The 13,686-nt window shown below is 31.9% G+C and overlaps 1 protein-coding gene across 1 annotated transcript in view; it reads right to left on the bottom strand.

Moving 5' to 3' along the window:
- LOC114328978 (general transcription factor 3C polypeptide 1) overlaps positions 1-13,686 on the bottom strand; it is a 148,252-nt gene that overhangs the window by 123,788 nt on the left and 10,778 nt on the right. The window contains exon 4 of the mRNA XM_050647879.1: positions 1,600-2,095. Coding sequence (XP_050503836.1) covers positions 1,600-2,095 — 496 coding nt within the window. The remainder of the gene's footprint in view (positions 1-1,599; positions 2,096-13,686) is intronic.

The following is a 13,686-nucleotide window of genomic DNA, read 5'->3' as shown; positions in this document are numbered from 1 at the left end:
TGGACATTTTTATTCAATCCATTGGGATTTTTAAGTTTTAATAAATATACCAATTTACATAGAAGTGGTTTTACTTCTTGTTAGAGTTTTTTGTTAGTTTTATATCGAAAAATCAATGTTTTTCGATATATACTCATTTACTATTCACTCAATTTTAACCACAGAAAAAAATTTTTTACATCAAGTTCTTGGGAATTAAATAACCTACAATTTCATATTTACACATTTTTTAGTACAGTGGAACCTCGATAAGTCTGATTACTCGGGACCGCGGCCGATCCGGGTTATCGAAAATTCGGGTTAGCCGTAAAATATAGTAAAAATGAATAAAATACGGTATCCTTAGAGGTAAACTCCATTATAATTGCAAAAACATGAAATATATTATGCACTGTACATGTAAATTACGTACAGTTATATACAGTATTGTTCATTCCTTGGTAAAAATTTCGGTTGTCAATATTACGTTTTTATTGTTGAAATGTTTGTCTGATGAAAATCAGTCCGGGTTAGCCGGACTTCCGGGTTATCGGAGGCCGACTTAACGGGGTTCCACTGTATATCTGATACTGATCTTTCTATTCTGAAGAAAATGGCATCTTTTACCAAACTACAAAAATTCGATATTCGCTTTTAACTCCAGTTTTTTAAAAACTAATCATTATAAGCCGGTCAAACTTCTAGAACCTATTAATAATACATAAATAAAGAAGACCAAATAAGGTCAATGACTAATATTAATTAGGGTGGTGATTAGGGGGTTGCTTCCAATCACTTTTTCACTGAAAAAAATAGAGACTGACATTCTTTTCATTATAAGTTACTTAATTTTTGAGCTAGAGACTTTTTTATTTCTGGAGATAGATATTTGTAAATACTTTAAATTAGTTTGAACAGGTTATCCTCGAAAAATGCATAGTTTTCCCGTCTTTTGACTTTGAAACTACAATTTTTAGCATTTGACGAAGAAGAGCTAACATAAAATAAAGTATAGCTCAATTACTATTGGTCTTAAAGAAAATAAAAAACAAACAGTTTTGTTTATTTTTTCAAAAGGTACATTTTTGTTAAGCAAGGTTGTTTTGATAAAACGAAAACTTTTTGAGTTATTAGCAGAAAACTGATTAAAAACATTGATTTTTTCGATTTGAAACTAACACTTTCGATAGCGAATAAGTCGGAAATTATTAATTTTATCAAAATAATGTATAGAACGTTTTTTGCTTAGAATGAATGTTTTTACCAACTTTTGTTGTCAAAATATAATAAAAAGTTCCACCCCCGAAGTGGGGTGGTAACCACCCCCATAGTAAAAGCGCCTTTCGGCATCATATCGATTTTGATCCTTGGACTATCTACTACTTATTCTCAAATTTTCAAGCAAATCGACCCATTGTGTAAAAATTGCGAGGTTTTGTCCTATTTTAAGCTTCATTAATCTTTATGGATTACCGTCGAAGGGCGACATTATCAACCAAAAAGAAGATGAATCTGGTGATTTTTGTAGTGACATTATTGGATGTGAATTTGTCTTTTGTGTTTATTCCTCCTATTTTAAAAACAGGGTTTAGTATAACTAAAATAAAATAGTTTACTTACTTTTAGTTTGACAAACTTCTTAAATTCTGGGGATTTAAGTAACTTTCTCACTGGTTGTATATTATCAGCGAATATTGTACTTAATTTTCTGCTGGAGATTTTATAACCGGGTTGACTCTTTAATACATTGATAATTTGATTAGCAACACAACTCGTTCGTGACCTCACACTGCTATAAAATCTGCGCAAGTGCAATAAACTTCCAGACTTATTCTGATCTAAAACAGCGGATTTAATAACGAAATATTGTTTTGAAATAAGGTCGGAACAATAGAGTTCTTTCTTGTAGTGAAATAGAGTTTTCGGGTCCATTTTAAAGGCACGGGATATGGAAACATTTCCTTGGGTAAGCTCTCCTAGTCTTCTAGATCGACCAATTCTTTCTAAAATGCAGTATTCTGCATTTAAAAAATCTATACATGGATCGATTAGATTCCCACAAAGGGCTTTGATTCTCTGTTTTTGATCAGCAACAATCACCAACTTCCGACCATATCTGAAGGATTATGAAGAATAATTAGTACCCTAACTTATACATAGTACTGCAAGTACCAAATTATTTTAGCACAATTTATACAAGTGTGCTTAAAAGGTATTTCTACTTAAATGGAGTTATTATACTGTACATATTGTTATCATAACTTTTTGAGGTTCATAAACATAGCTGAAATGGTCTAAAATAACTTGGTACCTGCTTTTATACTTTGTAAGCATCTGTATATAAAATCTTCGGCAATGTATTGTTTGAAAGACTTAAACATTTTACAAAGGATATTGTAGGTCAATACCAATGCGGATTTACAACTATACATCAAATTCAAGCACATAGGCAGATTCTAGAAAAGTCACTAGAATATAACATAGATAACCATCATCTCTTCGTCGACTTCAAAGCAGCCTATGACAGTGTTAAAAGAAGCGCATTATATATTGCAATGATAGACTTTGGGATCCCACCTAAGTTAGTTAAGTTGACCCAACTAACAATGTAACACGTAAGATCGTGCGTTAGAATTCAAGGAGAAAACTCTACGTTCTTTGACGTTAATAATGGTCTAAGACAGGGAGACGCGTTGGCGTATCTCCTCTTTAATATTGCCTTGGAAAAGGCAGTCAGAAAATTAAATATTAGAATGAATGGAACTATTTTTAATAGATCGACGCAAATTCTCGCATTCGCTGACGATATAGTTATAGTGGACAGAAGTTTGAGAGACATGGTGCAGTGTTTTACAAGGCTTGCGGACGCGGCAAGTGAATTAGGATTTGTGGTAAACGAGGAAAAAACCAAATATATGTTGGTTTCTAAAAACTCCCGAAATATCCAACAGAGAATTCAAAATAACAATCACACCTTTGAGCAAGTCAAGGAATTCACATATCTTGGATCGCTAGTAAACTCAATAAACACGACAAGCGATGAAATAAAACGATGCATAGCAATAGCAAACAGAACTGTTCACGGTCTCTACAAACATTTAAAAAATAAAAATATAAAACGTGCAGTAAAGCTCAATATATGCAAGACCTTAATAAGACCGGTTTTGATATATGGAGCTGAAACGTGGACCCTATCTGAAAGTGATGAAAGACTTCTTGGTATTTTTGAGAGAAAAATTCTTAGAAAGATTTTTGGGGCAGTAAATGAAAATGGGCTATGGCGTCGAAGATACAACTTTGAACTGTATCAGTTATACACCGATCCAGATATTGTGAAATTCGTTAAAGTGCAGAGACTTAGATGGGCTGGACACATTGCTAGGATTTCAGACCACGAATACACTAAGAGATTAACATTTTCAAAACCAGAGGGTACAAGAAGTAGAGAACGACCACGAAGAAGATGAATTGATGATGTTGAAAAAGACTTAAAAATTCTAGGGGTCAGAAGATGGAGGGAAGTTGCCAGGAATCGACAGGAGTGGCGACTTCTTTGTGAGCAGACCAAGATCCACAACGGATTGTCGAGCCACTTATGATGATGATGATGACCTGCTTTTCTTCAACGTTTTTGTCTGACATAGGCATATTGGTTTTGTATGAAAATGTGCCATCAAAGATACATCTATATGAAGATTATGTACCGACACTATATTTATAATGAGACAAGTTCAAGAGAAGTCATTAGAATACAACAAACCCTCATATTTATGTGTCGTGGGCCTTAAGAAGGCAGGGTCATATTAAAGGACCTTATCCATTTATTTTATGCAAGAGAGATACCTCTAGATCAGTGTTCCCAACCTTTTTTGGGCAATACCCCCTCTTAGCCTTTCTAAAATTTCTATGCACCCCTCCTATGTAACATAATACGTTATATAGGAGGTCCAAAAATTATACAGAGAGCACGTAAAGGTTGGAATAAATTCATTTTCTCGAGAATGGACGATTTTGGAAAAAAATCCCGAAACAAGTCGATCTTTATTTTTAAATTACGACTTTTTCGCATAGATATCGTACTAGTGACGTCACCCATCTGGGCGTGATGACGTCATCGATGATTTTTTTAAATGAGAATAGGGGGCATGTGGTAGCTCACTTGAAAGGCAATTTAATTCTCTATTCAGTAATATAAATATTAACATAATTATTCATACAGGGTGTCCAAATTATTTTTTTTTGAATTAAATTTATTGGCATAAAAAGAAGAATGTATGTAATTTATTTAATTCAAAATACATTTTGCTACACTCAAAAAACAAACAAAAAATGTTTGTTTGAAAAATAGTTATTGCTTTTCGCTTAAATTAAATGTTCAAACTCTCAAGAGACAGGTGGGTGGCTGCTTTAATATTGAATTTAAGCAAAAAACAATATTTATTTGTCAAATAAACATTTTTTCCTGTTTTCTGATGGCAGTAAAATATATTTTGAATTAAACAAATTACACGCATTCTTCTTTTTATGTCAATAAGTTGAATCGAAAAAAAAATTTTTTTGACACCCTGTGTAAATAATTATATTAATGTTTATATTACTGGATAGGGGAGTGGCAACAACGCATTGTGCGAAATAAAAGTGTTAAACATTTTCACCAGAGTTTATTCCGATTTTTGAGGTAATAGTGCGAAATAAAATATTAACTATATGCGAACATTTGTATAAGGTCATAAACTATCTAAAGTGCAAAAAATAGTGGCAAAAATCGGCCTATAAGTAACTTATAGAACATTTTATGTTAATCAAAACAAACGACATTTTATAAATTCCAGTTCTTTTGACAACAGATAAGAGAACAAGTCTTGATCAAATTAAAAGCGACGTTGCCGGTTTTCCAAAAAGTTTTAAAAATCCAAGAAAGGAAATCAATCAATTAATAATAAACTAAGTAAACAAGATTTCGAAGTAAAAAGAATTTTAATATATTTAAAGTCATACTCAATTATTGCTTGAGAAGTTCTAGAGCCTTCGCCGGGTCGACTGGGGAACTAGAGCTTATCGCTTGCTTTAATATAGAGTACAAATACATAAAAAATGGTGGATAGTGATAATGATTACACCTCAGAAGACAGTAAAAAGAGAAGTCTAGAGATAGATGCAGACAATATTTTTAACAAGAGCAAGAAACTATCCAGAACACCAACCAAACAACAGAAAGATGAAAACAAAATTGATCAGCTTTTAAAAATGATGCAAAATTTAACAGATCAAACACAAAGTTTAACATCGGAGGTAAAAGGAATAAAAGAAGAACAACGAGAATATAGAAATGACCTCCGAGAATTAAGAAAAGAAATAAATGAATTCAAACAAAGTAACCAACAACTACAAAAAGAAAATGATGAAATGAAACAGGAACTAAAGATAGTGAAAATGAAGGTAGAAAAGTTCGAGAAAGAGAGAAAAGCTAACAATGTTATTGTCCAGGGTCTACCGATGGATACAAATAACCCAAATGTAGTCAATGAGGTTATGGCAGATTTCGTGGAAAGAGAATTAGGTATTAAAGTAGAAATAGAAGAAGCTTATAAAATAGGGGACAAAACATGTCTTGTAAAACTAAAAAACAAAAATGAAAAAATAAAAATTATGAAGAACAAAAACAAACTAAGGAATTCAAAGCCGGAAATATATATCAATAACGATCTAACGCAAGAAGAGATGAAAATACAACAAGAAATACGGAGAATTGCAAAATTTCAAAAAGAAAACGGTAAGAACACTAGAGTAGGTTATCAAAAATTAATTATTGACGGGACTGAATGGAAATGGAACAAAGAGAAGAATGAACTGGAAAGGGCAAAGCAGGACACGCCAAAAAACTGATAAAAAAACAAATATTGGATACAACACAAAAAACGGACACGAAAATGGCAAAGGAAAAGGACCTGAACAGATTAGATAAAATAAAACATACGAACACAAAAAAATATAATAAAAAACCGAAAAAATGTGATCAACTAAAAATAAGTACGTGGAACATCAGAACAATGCTTGAACCAGGAAAAATGCAGGATATCGTCTCAGAACTAGAAAGATACCAAATTGATATTGCAGTGATTCAAGAAATCAGATGGGCAGGTCAAGGAGAAATAAATAGAAAAAACTACACACTACAGTACTCGGGACATGAAAAACAAGGTCAATATGGAGTTGCTTTCATAATTATGGGAAAAATAAAAAATAACATTATGCAATTTAAACCAATAAATGAACGTATGGCTTACCTGAGAATTAACGCCAAACCATTTAATATATCAATCATAAACGTATATGCCCCAACTGAAAGTGCTACTGCGGAGGAAAAAGACAAATTGTATGAGGAACTCGAACGAGAAATGGAGAAGTTACCTAGAGAAGACACAATACTGGTAATGGGAGATTTTAATGCCCAAATAGGTAAGGAAGACTACATTAACCAAGTAGCAGGTAAGCACACAATACACGAAAAAACTAACGACAATGGCCAACGATTATGTAATCTAGCATCTAGTACCAATATGATTATCGTTAGTACAAAATTCGAACATCCCAAATACCATAAAGTGACGTGGATTTCCCCAGACCAAAAAACATGGTCACAAATAGACCATATTCTGATTACAAGAAGGAAGCAAACATCGGTAACAGACGTGAGGTCCTACAGAGGTGCACATGCAGACACAGACCATTTTATGGTGACTGCAAAAGTAAGACAAAAAGTCAAAAGAACACTAAAAAACACGACAACAAAAAATAAATGGCACGTAGAAAAACTGAATACTCCAGACATAAGGATTAAATATGCTGATGACATGAACAAAAAACTGAAGGAACAATCTAAACCTACAAAGGATATAGAAACAGAATGGAGAAATATAAAAAAATGTATAAATGAAACAGCGGAAGTACACGTAGGGATAAAAAGAAACAAAAAAAGACAAGAATGGTATAATGAAGAATGCCATAAAATGTTAAAAAAGAAGGTAGAAATGAGACAAATGTGGATAAGAACAAATAGACAGGATTATAGGGAAGAATACAATATAATAAGGCATGCATGTAAGAAAAAAATAAGGAAAATTAGACGTGAGTGGTTGGATGATAAGATAAAAGAAATAGAAAAAGAGAGTAAGAACAGAAACACAAAAGAATTCTATAAGAAAATTAGTGAGCAGAACAAAACGTTTAAAGGAAAGATAAAAAGCATAAAAGATAAAAATGGAAAAGTATCAGAAAACGATGAAGAGTATAAAGAAATTTGGACTAACTATTTTAAAGAATTATTAACAGAACAACAAGATCAAGACCTAAATGAAAACAGAGGAGAAGAGACAATGATGTTAGGAAACCAGCTACAAATACCAACAAAAGAGGAAGTTGAGGAAATTATTAATAGCAGCCGTAATGGTAAAGCCTCAGGATCGGACTGTATCAATATGGAGCTTATAAAATATGGTGGTGAAGAATTAAAAGATAGATTATACAATTTAATAAAAGACATATGGGACGAAGAAAAAATGCCGGAAGAATGGTACAAAGGACAAATTATCACGATTCATAAAAAAGGAGATCAACAGATGTGTAAAAACTACAGAGGACTGACGCTATTAAACACAGCATATAAAATCATGTCCGCCTTAATACAACGAAGACTGACCGAAGCTACCACGAATATCATAGGACACTATCAATGCGGATTTGTTAAGGGAAAGTCTACAACAGATGCCATACATACAGTTAAACAAATTATGGAAAAAGCTCATGGATATAAAATAGAAATTGAACTGCTTTTTATAGATTTTCGACAAGCATTTGATACAATAAATAGATCAAAAATAATGGTAGCTCTGAAAGAAATGGGAATACAACATAAATTAAGAAGATTAATACAAATGACAATGAGTAGAACTGTAGTTAGTATAAAAACTCAAGTAGGCGACACAGAAGAATTTGTCATCAATAAAGGGGTGAGACAAGGAGATTCATTATCAGCAACTCTGTTTAATCTTGCCCTAGAATACGTCGTCAGGAAGATCAACAAAGGCACCCTCCGAACGAGAGAAGGACAAATAATAGCATACGCTGATGATATTGTGCTAATAACAAAAAATAGAAAAACAATGGAACGAATGTTAAACGAAATGGTAACAGAAGGAAAAGTAATGGGATTAAAAATAAACCAAGAGAAAACCAAAATAATGAGATTTGACAAAAACTTTGAAAACAGAAAGGTTAGAGTAGGAGAATACACTTTTGAAGAAGTCGAAAAATTTAAATATTTAGGAATATTAATAACAAACAATGGAGAAAGAGAAACCGAAATCAAAGAAAGGATTATTACAGCAAATAAGAGCTTCCATGCAAATAAAAAATTACTTAAAAATAAGTTATTGAGTAAGAAATCAAAAATGAAAGTATACAAAACAATAATTCGACCGACGATGATGTATGCAGCCGAAACTCTTAGCATGACAAAAAAACAAGAGGAAAACCTTAGAATACAAGAAAGAAAAATACTAAGAGCAATATTAGGACCAATAAAAATAAATGACAATGAATTTAGACAAAGAACGAACCTTGAGTTACTGGAAGAAATTGAGGAGGATATAGTATGTAAAATAAAACAGCAAAGAGCAAAATGGCTAGGACACATATGGAGATCCGGATCAACTACGACGATATACTCAATATTGGAATGGACACCAGCTGGCAAAAGAAGACGTGGAAGACCAAGATCTACATGGTTACAAGAAGTAGTAAGTGATCTCAACAATGCGGGCATACGACATTGGAAAGGGAAAACCAGAGACAGGAAAGAGTGGAGAAAAATAACAGAGAAAATTAAATAACGAACATGAGGACTGATCTACCTCAAAACATAGATCTAGAGAGCGTAAGCGGCGTAACCCCTAAAGGGGTGTTTAGCCACTATATATATATATATATATATATATATTACTGGATAGACAATTTAATTACCTTTCAAATGAGCTATCACTCGACCCCTATTCTCATTTAAAAAAATCATCGATGACGTCATCACGCCCAGATGGGTGACGTCACCAGTATGATATATATGCCAAAAAGTCGTAATATAAAAATAAAAATTAACCTGTTTCGGGATTTATTTCCAAAATGGCCCATTCATGAAAAAATGAATTTATTCCAACCTTTACGTGCTCACTGTATAATTTTTAAGGCTATGGGTACATAATTCGCAAATATTTTCGTGTATCCCTACTTTTTCTGTCTTTACACGGCAAATTACGCGTAGTAAAATTCACACTGGTATGGATATGTAAACATTACTAGAATGTCATTTGACTTGAAAATGTCATTATTAATTTCAAGAGATGGCTTTTGAATGTTCTTGGATAACTGTTATTTTTATAATTGGAAATTATTAATTCAGTTAATAAATGTGATAATTTTTTCACTAACTATGTATTCAGTGATTGTAATAATTTATTTGTACAACAAAAACTAATACTCAATCGAGAAAAGAGGAAAAGTGTTAAAGTGATTTTTTAATAATATATTGTTATGGAACGCTTACAATTTTGAACATCTTTAACAACAAAATACTTGGATCACAGAATATATTATCCTGATGTATTCTCTGCTTGGATCTTCCACAAATAATACACAATAAATAACTTTTTATTAAGTTTACGTCTTAAATCAATTATTTATCAAATACACTATATTTCAATAATATTTAATCAATAACTCAACATATTCCCGATGCAATGTCAAATATTTAAAATTGTCACTGATTGTTAGTGTCTGACTGACAATATATGCTGACAAGCTGAGTGCGTTGTAAGACAAAGATAGATTTGGAAAATATTACCACGGCATTGTGTTTATTTTTTTCAAATCCTGAAAAAACCAATAAATATTTTTGAAAAATTTAAACGCAGAATGAAAGACTAAATTATTACCGAGGGCCGAAAGTCCCTTAGAATAAATAAAAAATTTGAAATTAAACATCACACTAAATTTTCTCTTAGTTTTTCACCCCTGTAACTTATTAAAATAAACATTATAGAAGTTCTCAGGGACTTTTGGCCCTCGCTAATAACGTGATCTTTCATTCTGCGTTTAAATTTTTCAAAAATACTTATTAGTTTTCTCAGGATTCGTAAAAAATGAATCCCCATTTGAATTGCATTGCATCCGAAAATACGTACCGATCCTCTTAATATTAAAAAATTGAGTAGCTAAAGATTTTTCTATATTAGTTTATTATTTTACTTTGGTGAGATTCTTGTACTTGATGCTTTCTGCACAGAGATTTTATATTAGGTTCCAATTTGGTTAGCTTCAGTCTTCAGTATCAAGTCTTTACGTTGTGTTATATCCAGCTGATTTCTTTTTTTTTACCAGAAGATCATTTATAGCACTGAATTCAAATTCAGCTAAATATGAAGATGGAAATGGTAACAATAGTTTTCTTGCACATTTGGTTGGATTTGGATATTTGATTTCTGTTTCCTCGCAAAGCTATGCCATCGTTCCTTTTTTTATTAAATACATTTTTACCTGATTAATAAATTATTTTGCAATTCCGCGAGTTCTTCTTGATACTGCACATTTGATATATCAGACAAATCCTCTAACATCATCTATATTTCTTTTAAATCAGGCGATAGAATATTCAGATGATTGACAATAACAAGTAAAGCGGTATCAGTTACTTCACATTTTTGGAGTCAATGAAACTGTTAAAACTTTTTCAAAGGGTATCAAACAGTTCCACATATCTGTTCAAACATCTTATGTAGCCATCTTACTTATTACATTATTACATTAACACACTTTATAACTGAATCCAGTACTTCATTTAGAACAGGTGAGATGTTTTAGCTACCAAGTTTTCCCTATGGAAAACACAATGCACAATAATCATTTCTGGATTCGCATCTTTCATCAATTTTGAGCAGCTATTTTTCTTGCCCACCATATTATAAGCATCATCTGAAGCACAAGATTTGACGTCAAGCAGTTTTCTAGCTTATTAAGTATATATCTTTGGAGGTAGTGGTGCTTTCTAATCATTTACAGAACAACAATTTTTTAACAAACCACTTTTTATCAGTATATATGATACGTAAGTTATCAATACTGCATCGCTGTCTCTCAAAGTTGATTCACCCATTTTCACTGACAATTTTTTTATTTACAGCTTTTCAGCAAGTTGTTTTTCAATATCTTCACTCATTTTGTTTATTCTTCTGCTAAAAGTATTTTTACTGAGTTGCAAAGCTTTTACATATTTGTCATCTTCTTCAAGAACCGTTAAGAAATGCTGATATTGATGGTGTTATTAAATTCTCCCCTATACGCTGTGAGCTCGTACGTAGAGGGGATATTTATAAATTCGCGAGCGCTAGTAGTGGCAAGTCTGTAAACGATTACCGGAAATTTGACATAAATGTCAAAGTGATTAATTTAAAATTAAAAACATTAATTATAAAAAATATTAGTTGGTCAAAGCTGTGGTATATATTTTTACCTTAAATTTACTTACGTTTTAAATACTAAATTTACGTTTTTTTAATGTTCCGTAATATGTGATTATAAATTAATCTATATCTACACGATAATTGTGAAAGTATCCGAAGTAAGAAATTAATATTTCATCAATAGAACGTCAAAATGATTAGCAAAATTAAAAAAAAAATCTATTACAATTTAATTACTTTTTAGCGTTGTCAATATTAAGCGATAACAATTAAATAATAAATTTAAAAATTACCGGTGAAAGTTGAATTAGTAATCCGCCAGGAGCGACACCAGCGAAGCTCAGAGCGTATAGTATATTTTTTTTCTGTTTAAGCGATTAATAAAGAAATTTGATAACTAGCCTCAAGAACACTATTATTAGTTGAAGTATGGGCAGTAAACAGAGACTTTACATAATGTTGATCTCTTTTCCAAATTTTAAGTTCACTTGACGCCGAAAAACATCCAGTTGATATTTTGGTATAGCGAAATACCTAACAATATTTACCGCAATTATTTTAGAATCTGCTTTTTTCGTTAAATTTGGTAGGTACCGAAACCCAGCATTGAATTTAAATGACCAGTATAGCGAAAGGGTTAAGCTCGTGTCGAGTCCATTTTCGAATTGCCCCCCTTAACAATCAAATTGCCCCCCTTAACAATCAAATTGCCCTCCTGTGGGGCGTAGGCCCCACGTTGGGAAATACTGCTCTAGATATAATTAAAAAGATCAAAAATATCTACCAGAACAACACAATAAATGTAAAAGTAGAAGAACTAACTAATCCAATTGAAGCTGGGAATGGCAATGATTCCCTGAGTCCTCTATTGATCATGGATGAAATAATAAAAAAAATTAAGAACTAAAAAAGGATACCAAATGGGAGAAAAACAACTTAAAATATTCTGCTATGCAGATGATATAATACTACTCTTTCAAAGTGAAGATGATTTGCAACGTATGCTGCACCAATTTAATTTAACCGCCAGAAAATTTAACATATTAAGGGCCTAGCCGGGTAAGATGATGAAAAGTGCCCCCAACTCGATTCGAATTCCATATAGGTCACCGTTTAGCATATATAGTGAAACTAACTTTCTGAAATTTTTAGCCCCCTAGATGGTCATGTGACCCACCTAGAGCCTAATTAGTGTTTTTAGGTTTTTATTTTTTATCTCAGCCGCATCGAGAACTAGCGAAAAACTTTAAATAAAAAAGTTGTAAGCTTCAAAAAGTTCTGTCCGAAATTTTTTTTTTAATTTTTGGCGGGTAGTTTAAATTTTAGAACGATTTTAAAATTTTAAATGAGTATAAAAAAATAACTAATATATTCGTTTTCACGAAAAAAATATATAACGTGTATTTTTGCATACCGTTTCACCCTAAATTTTTTCAAATTTTTAAAATTGGTGGAACGCACCTTTAAAAATAAAAAACCGCATTTTTTCGGTTTTTTTTTTCGTTTTTTGATACAATTTTATACATATTTTTCAAAAAAGGTAACACCGTCACTGGTGTAGGTAAAAAACTGAAAAATAATTGGGGTTTGCTTAATAAAAATTTTTTGTAACGCCATCCATTTTCAAGATACAGGGCGTTGAAGAAAACAAAATTTTACACATTTTTTACGATTTTGCCGAAACTACTGGCAACATTGTAATAAAACTTGGCGAGTTTTAAGAGGTAGTTATTGTGCATGTTTTGACATACAATTAAGGATTTGATATTCATCATTGGCGCGCTTAGGGGTAATGGTCCGAACTTTTCAAAGAAAAAAAGATAGTACGCCACTGACATATTTCAAATTAACAATCATTTTTGAATTCCTCGTTCAATTTGCGATAAAAAACCTATCTTCTCATTTTTTCAGACGAGGCGCCGTTTGGCTGCAAAAAATAAAATATCTCAACGCTTCCAAAGTATTCGAATTAGTTTTTATAATGGATGTACGAGTTTATGTAACATGTAGAAACTACTAATTGTAGTATTTTATTGCATAGAAGTTCGAATACTTTGTAAGGGTTAAGATGTTTTATTTTTTGAATAAAAATGGCGCGTCGTATGAAAAAATAGGAAGATAGATTTTTTGACACAAATTGAAGGAGGAATTCAAAAACGATTGTTAATTTGAAATAGGTCAGTGACGTACTATCTTT

This window comes from Diabrotica virgifera, chromosome 3, assembly GCF_917563875.1.
Source record: "Diabrotica virgifera virgifera chromosome 3, PGI_DIABVI_V3a".
Classification (NCBI taxonomy): Eukaryota; Metazoa; Arthropoda; class Insecta; order Coleoptera; family Chrysomelidae; genus Diabrotica; species Diabrotica virgifera.
The sequence above is the reverse complement of the archived record's forward strand: the minus strand, read 5'-3'. Positions and strand labels throughout refer to the sequence as shown.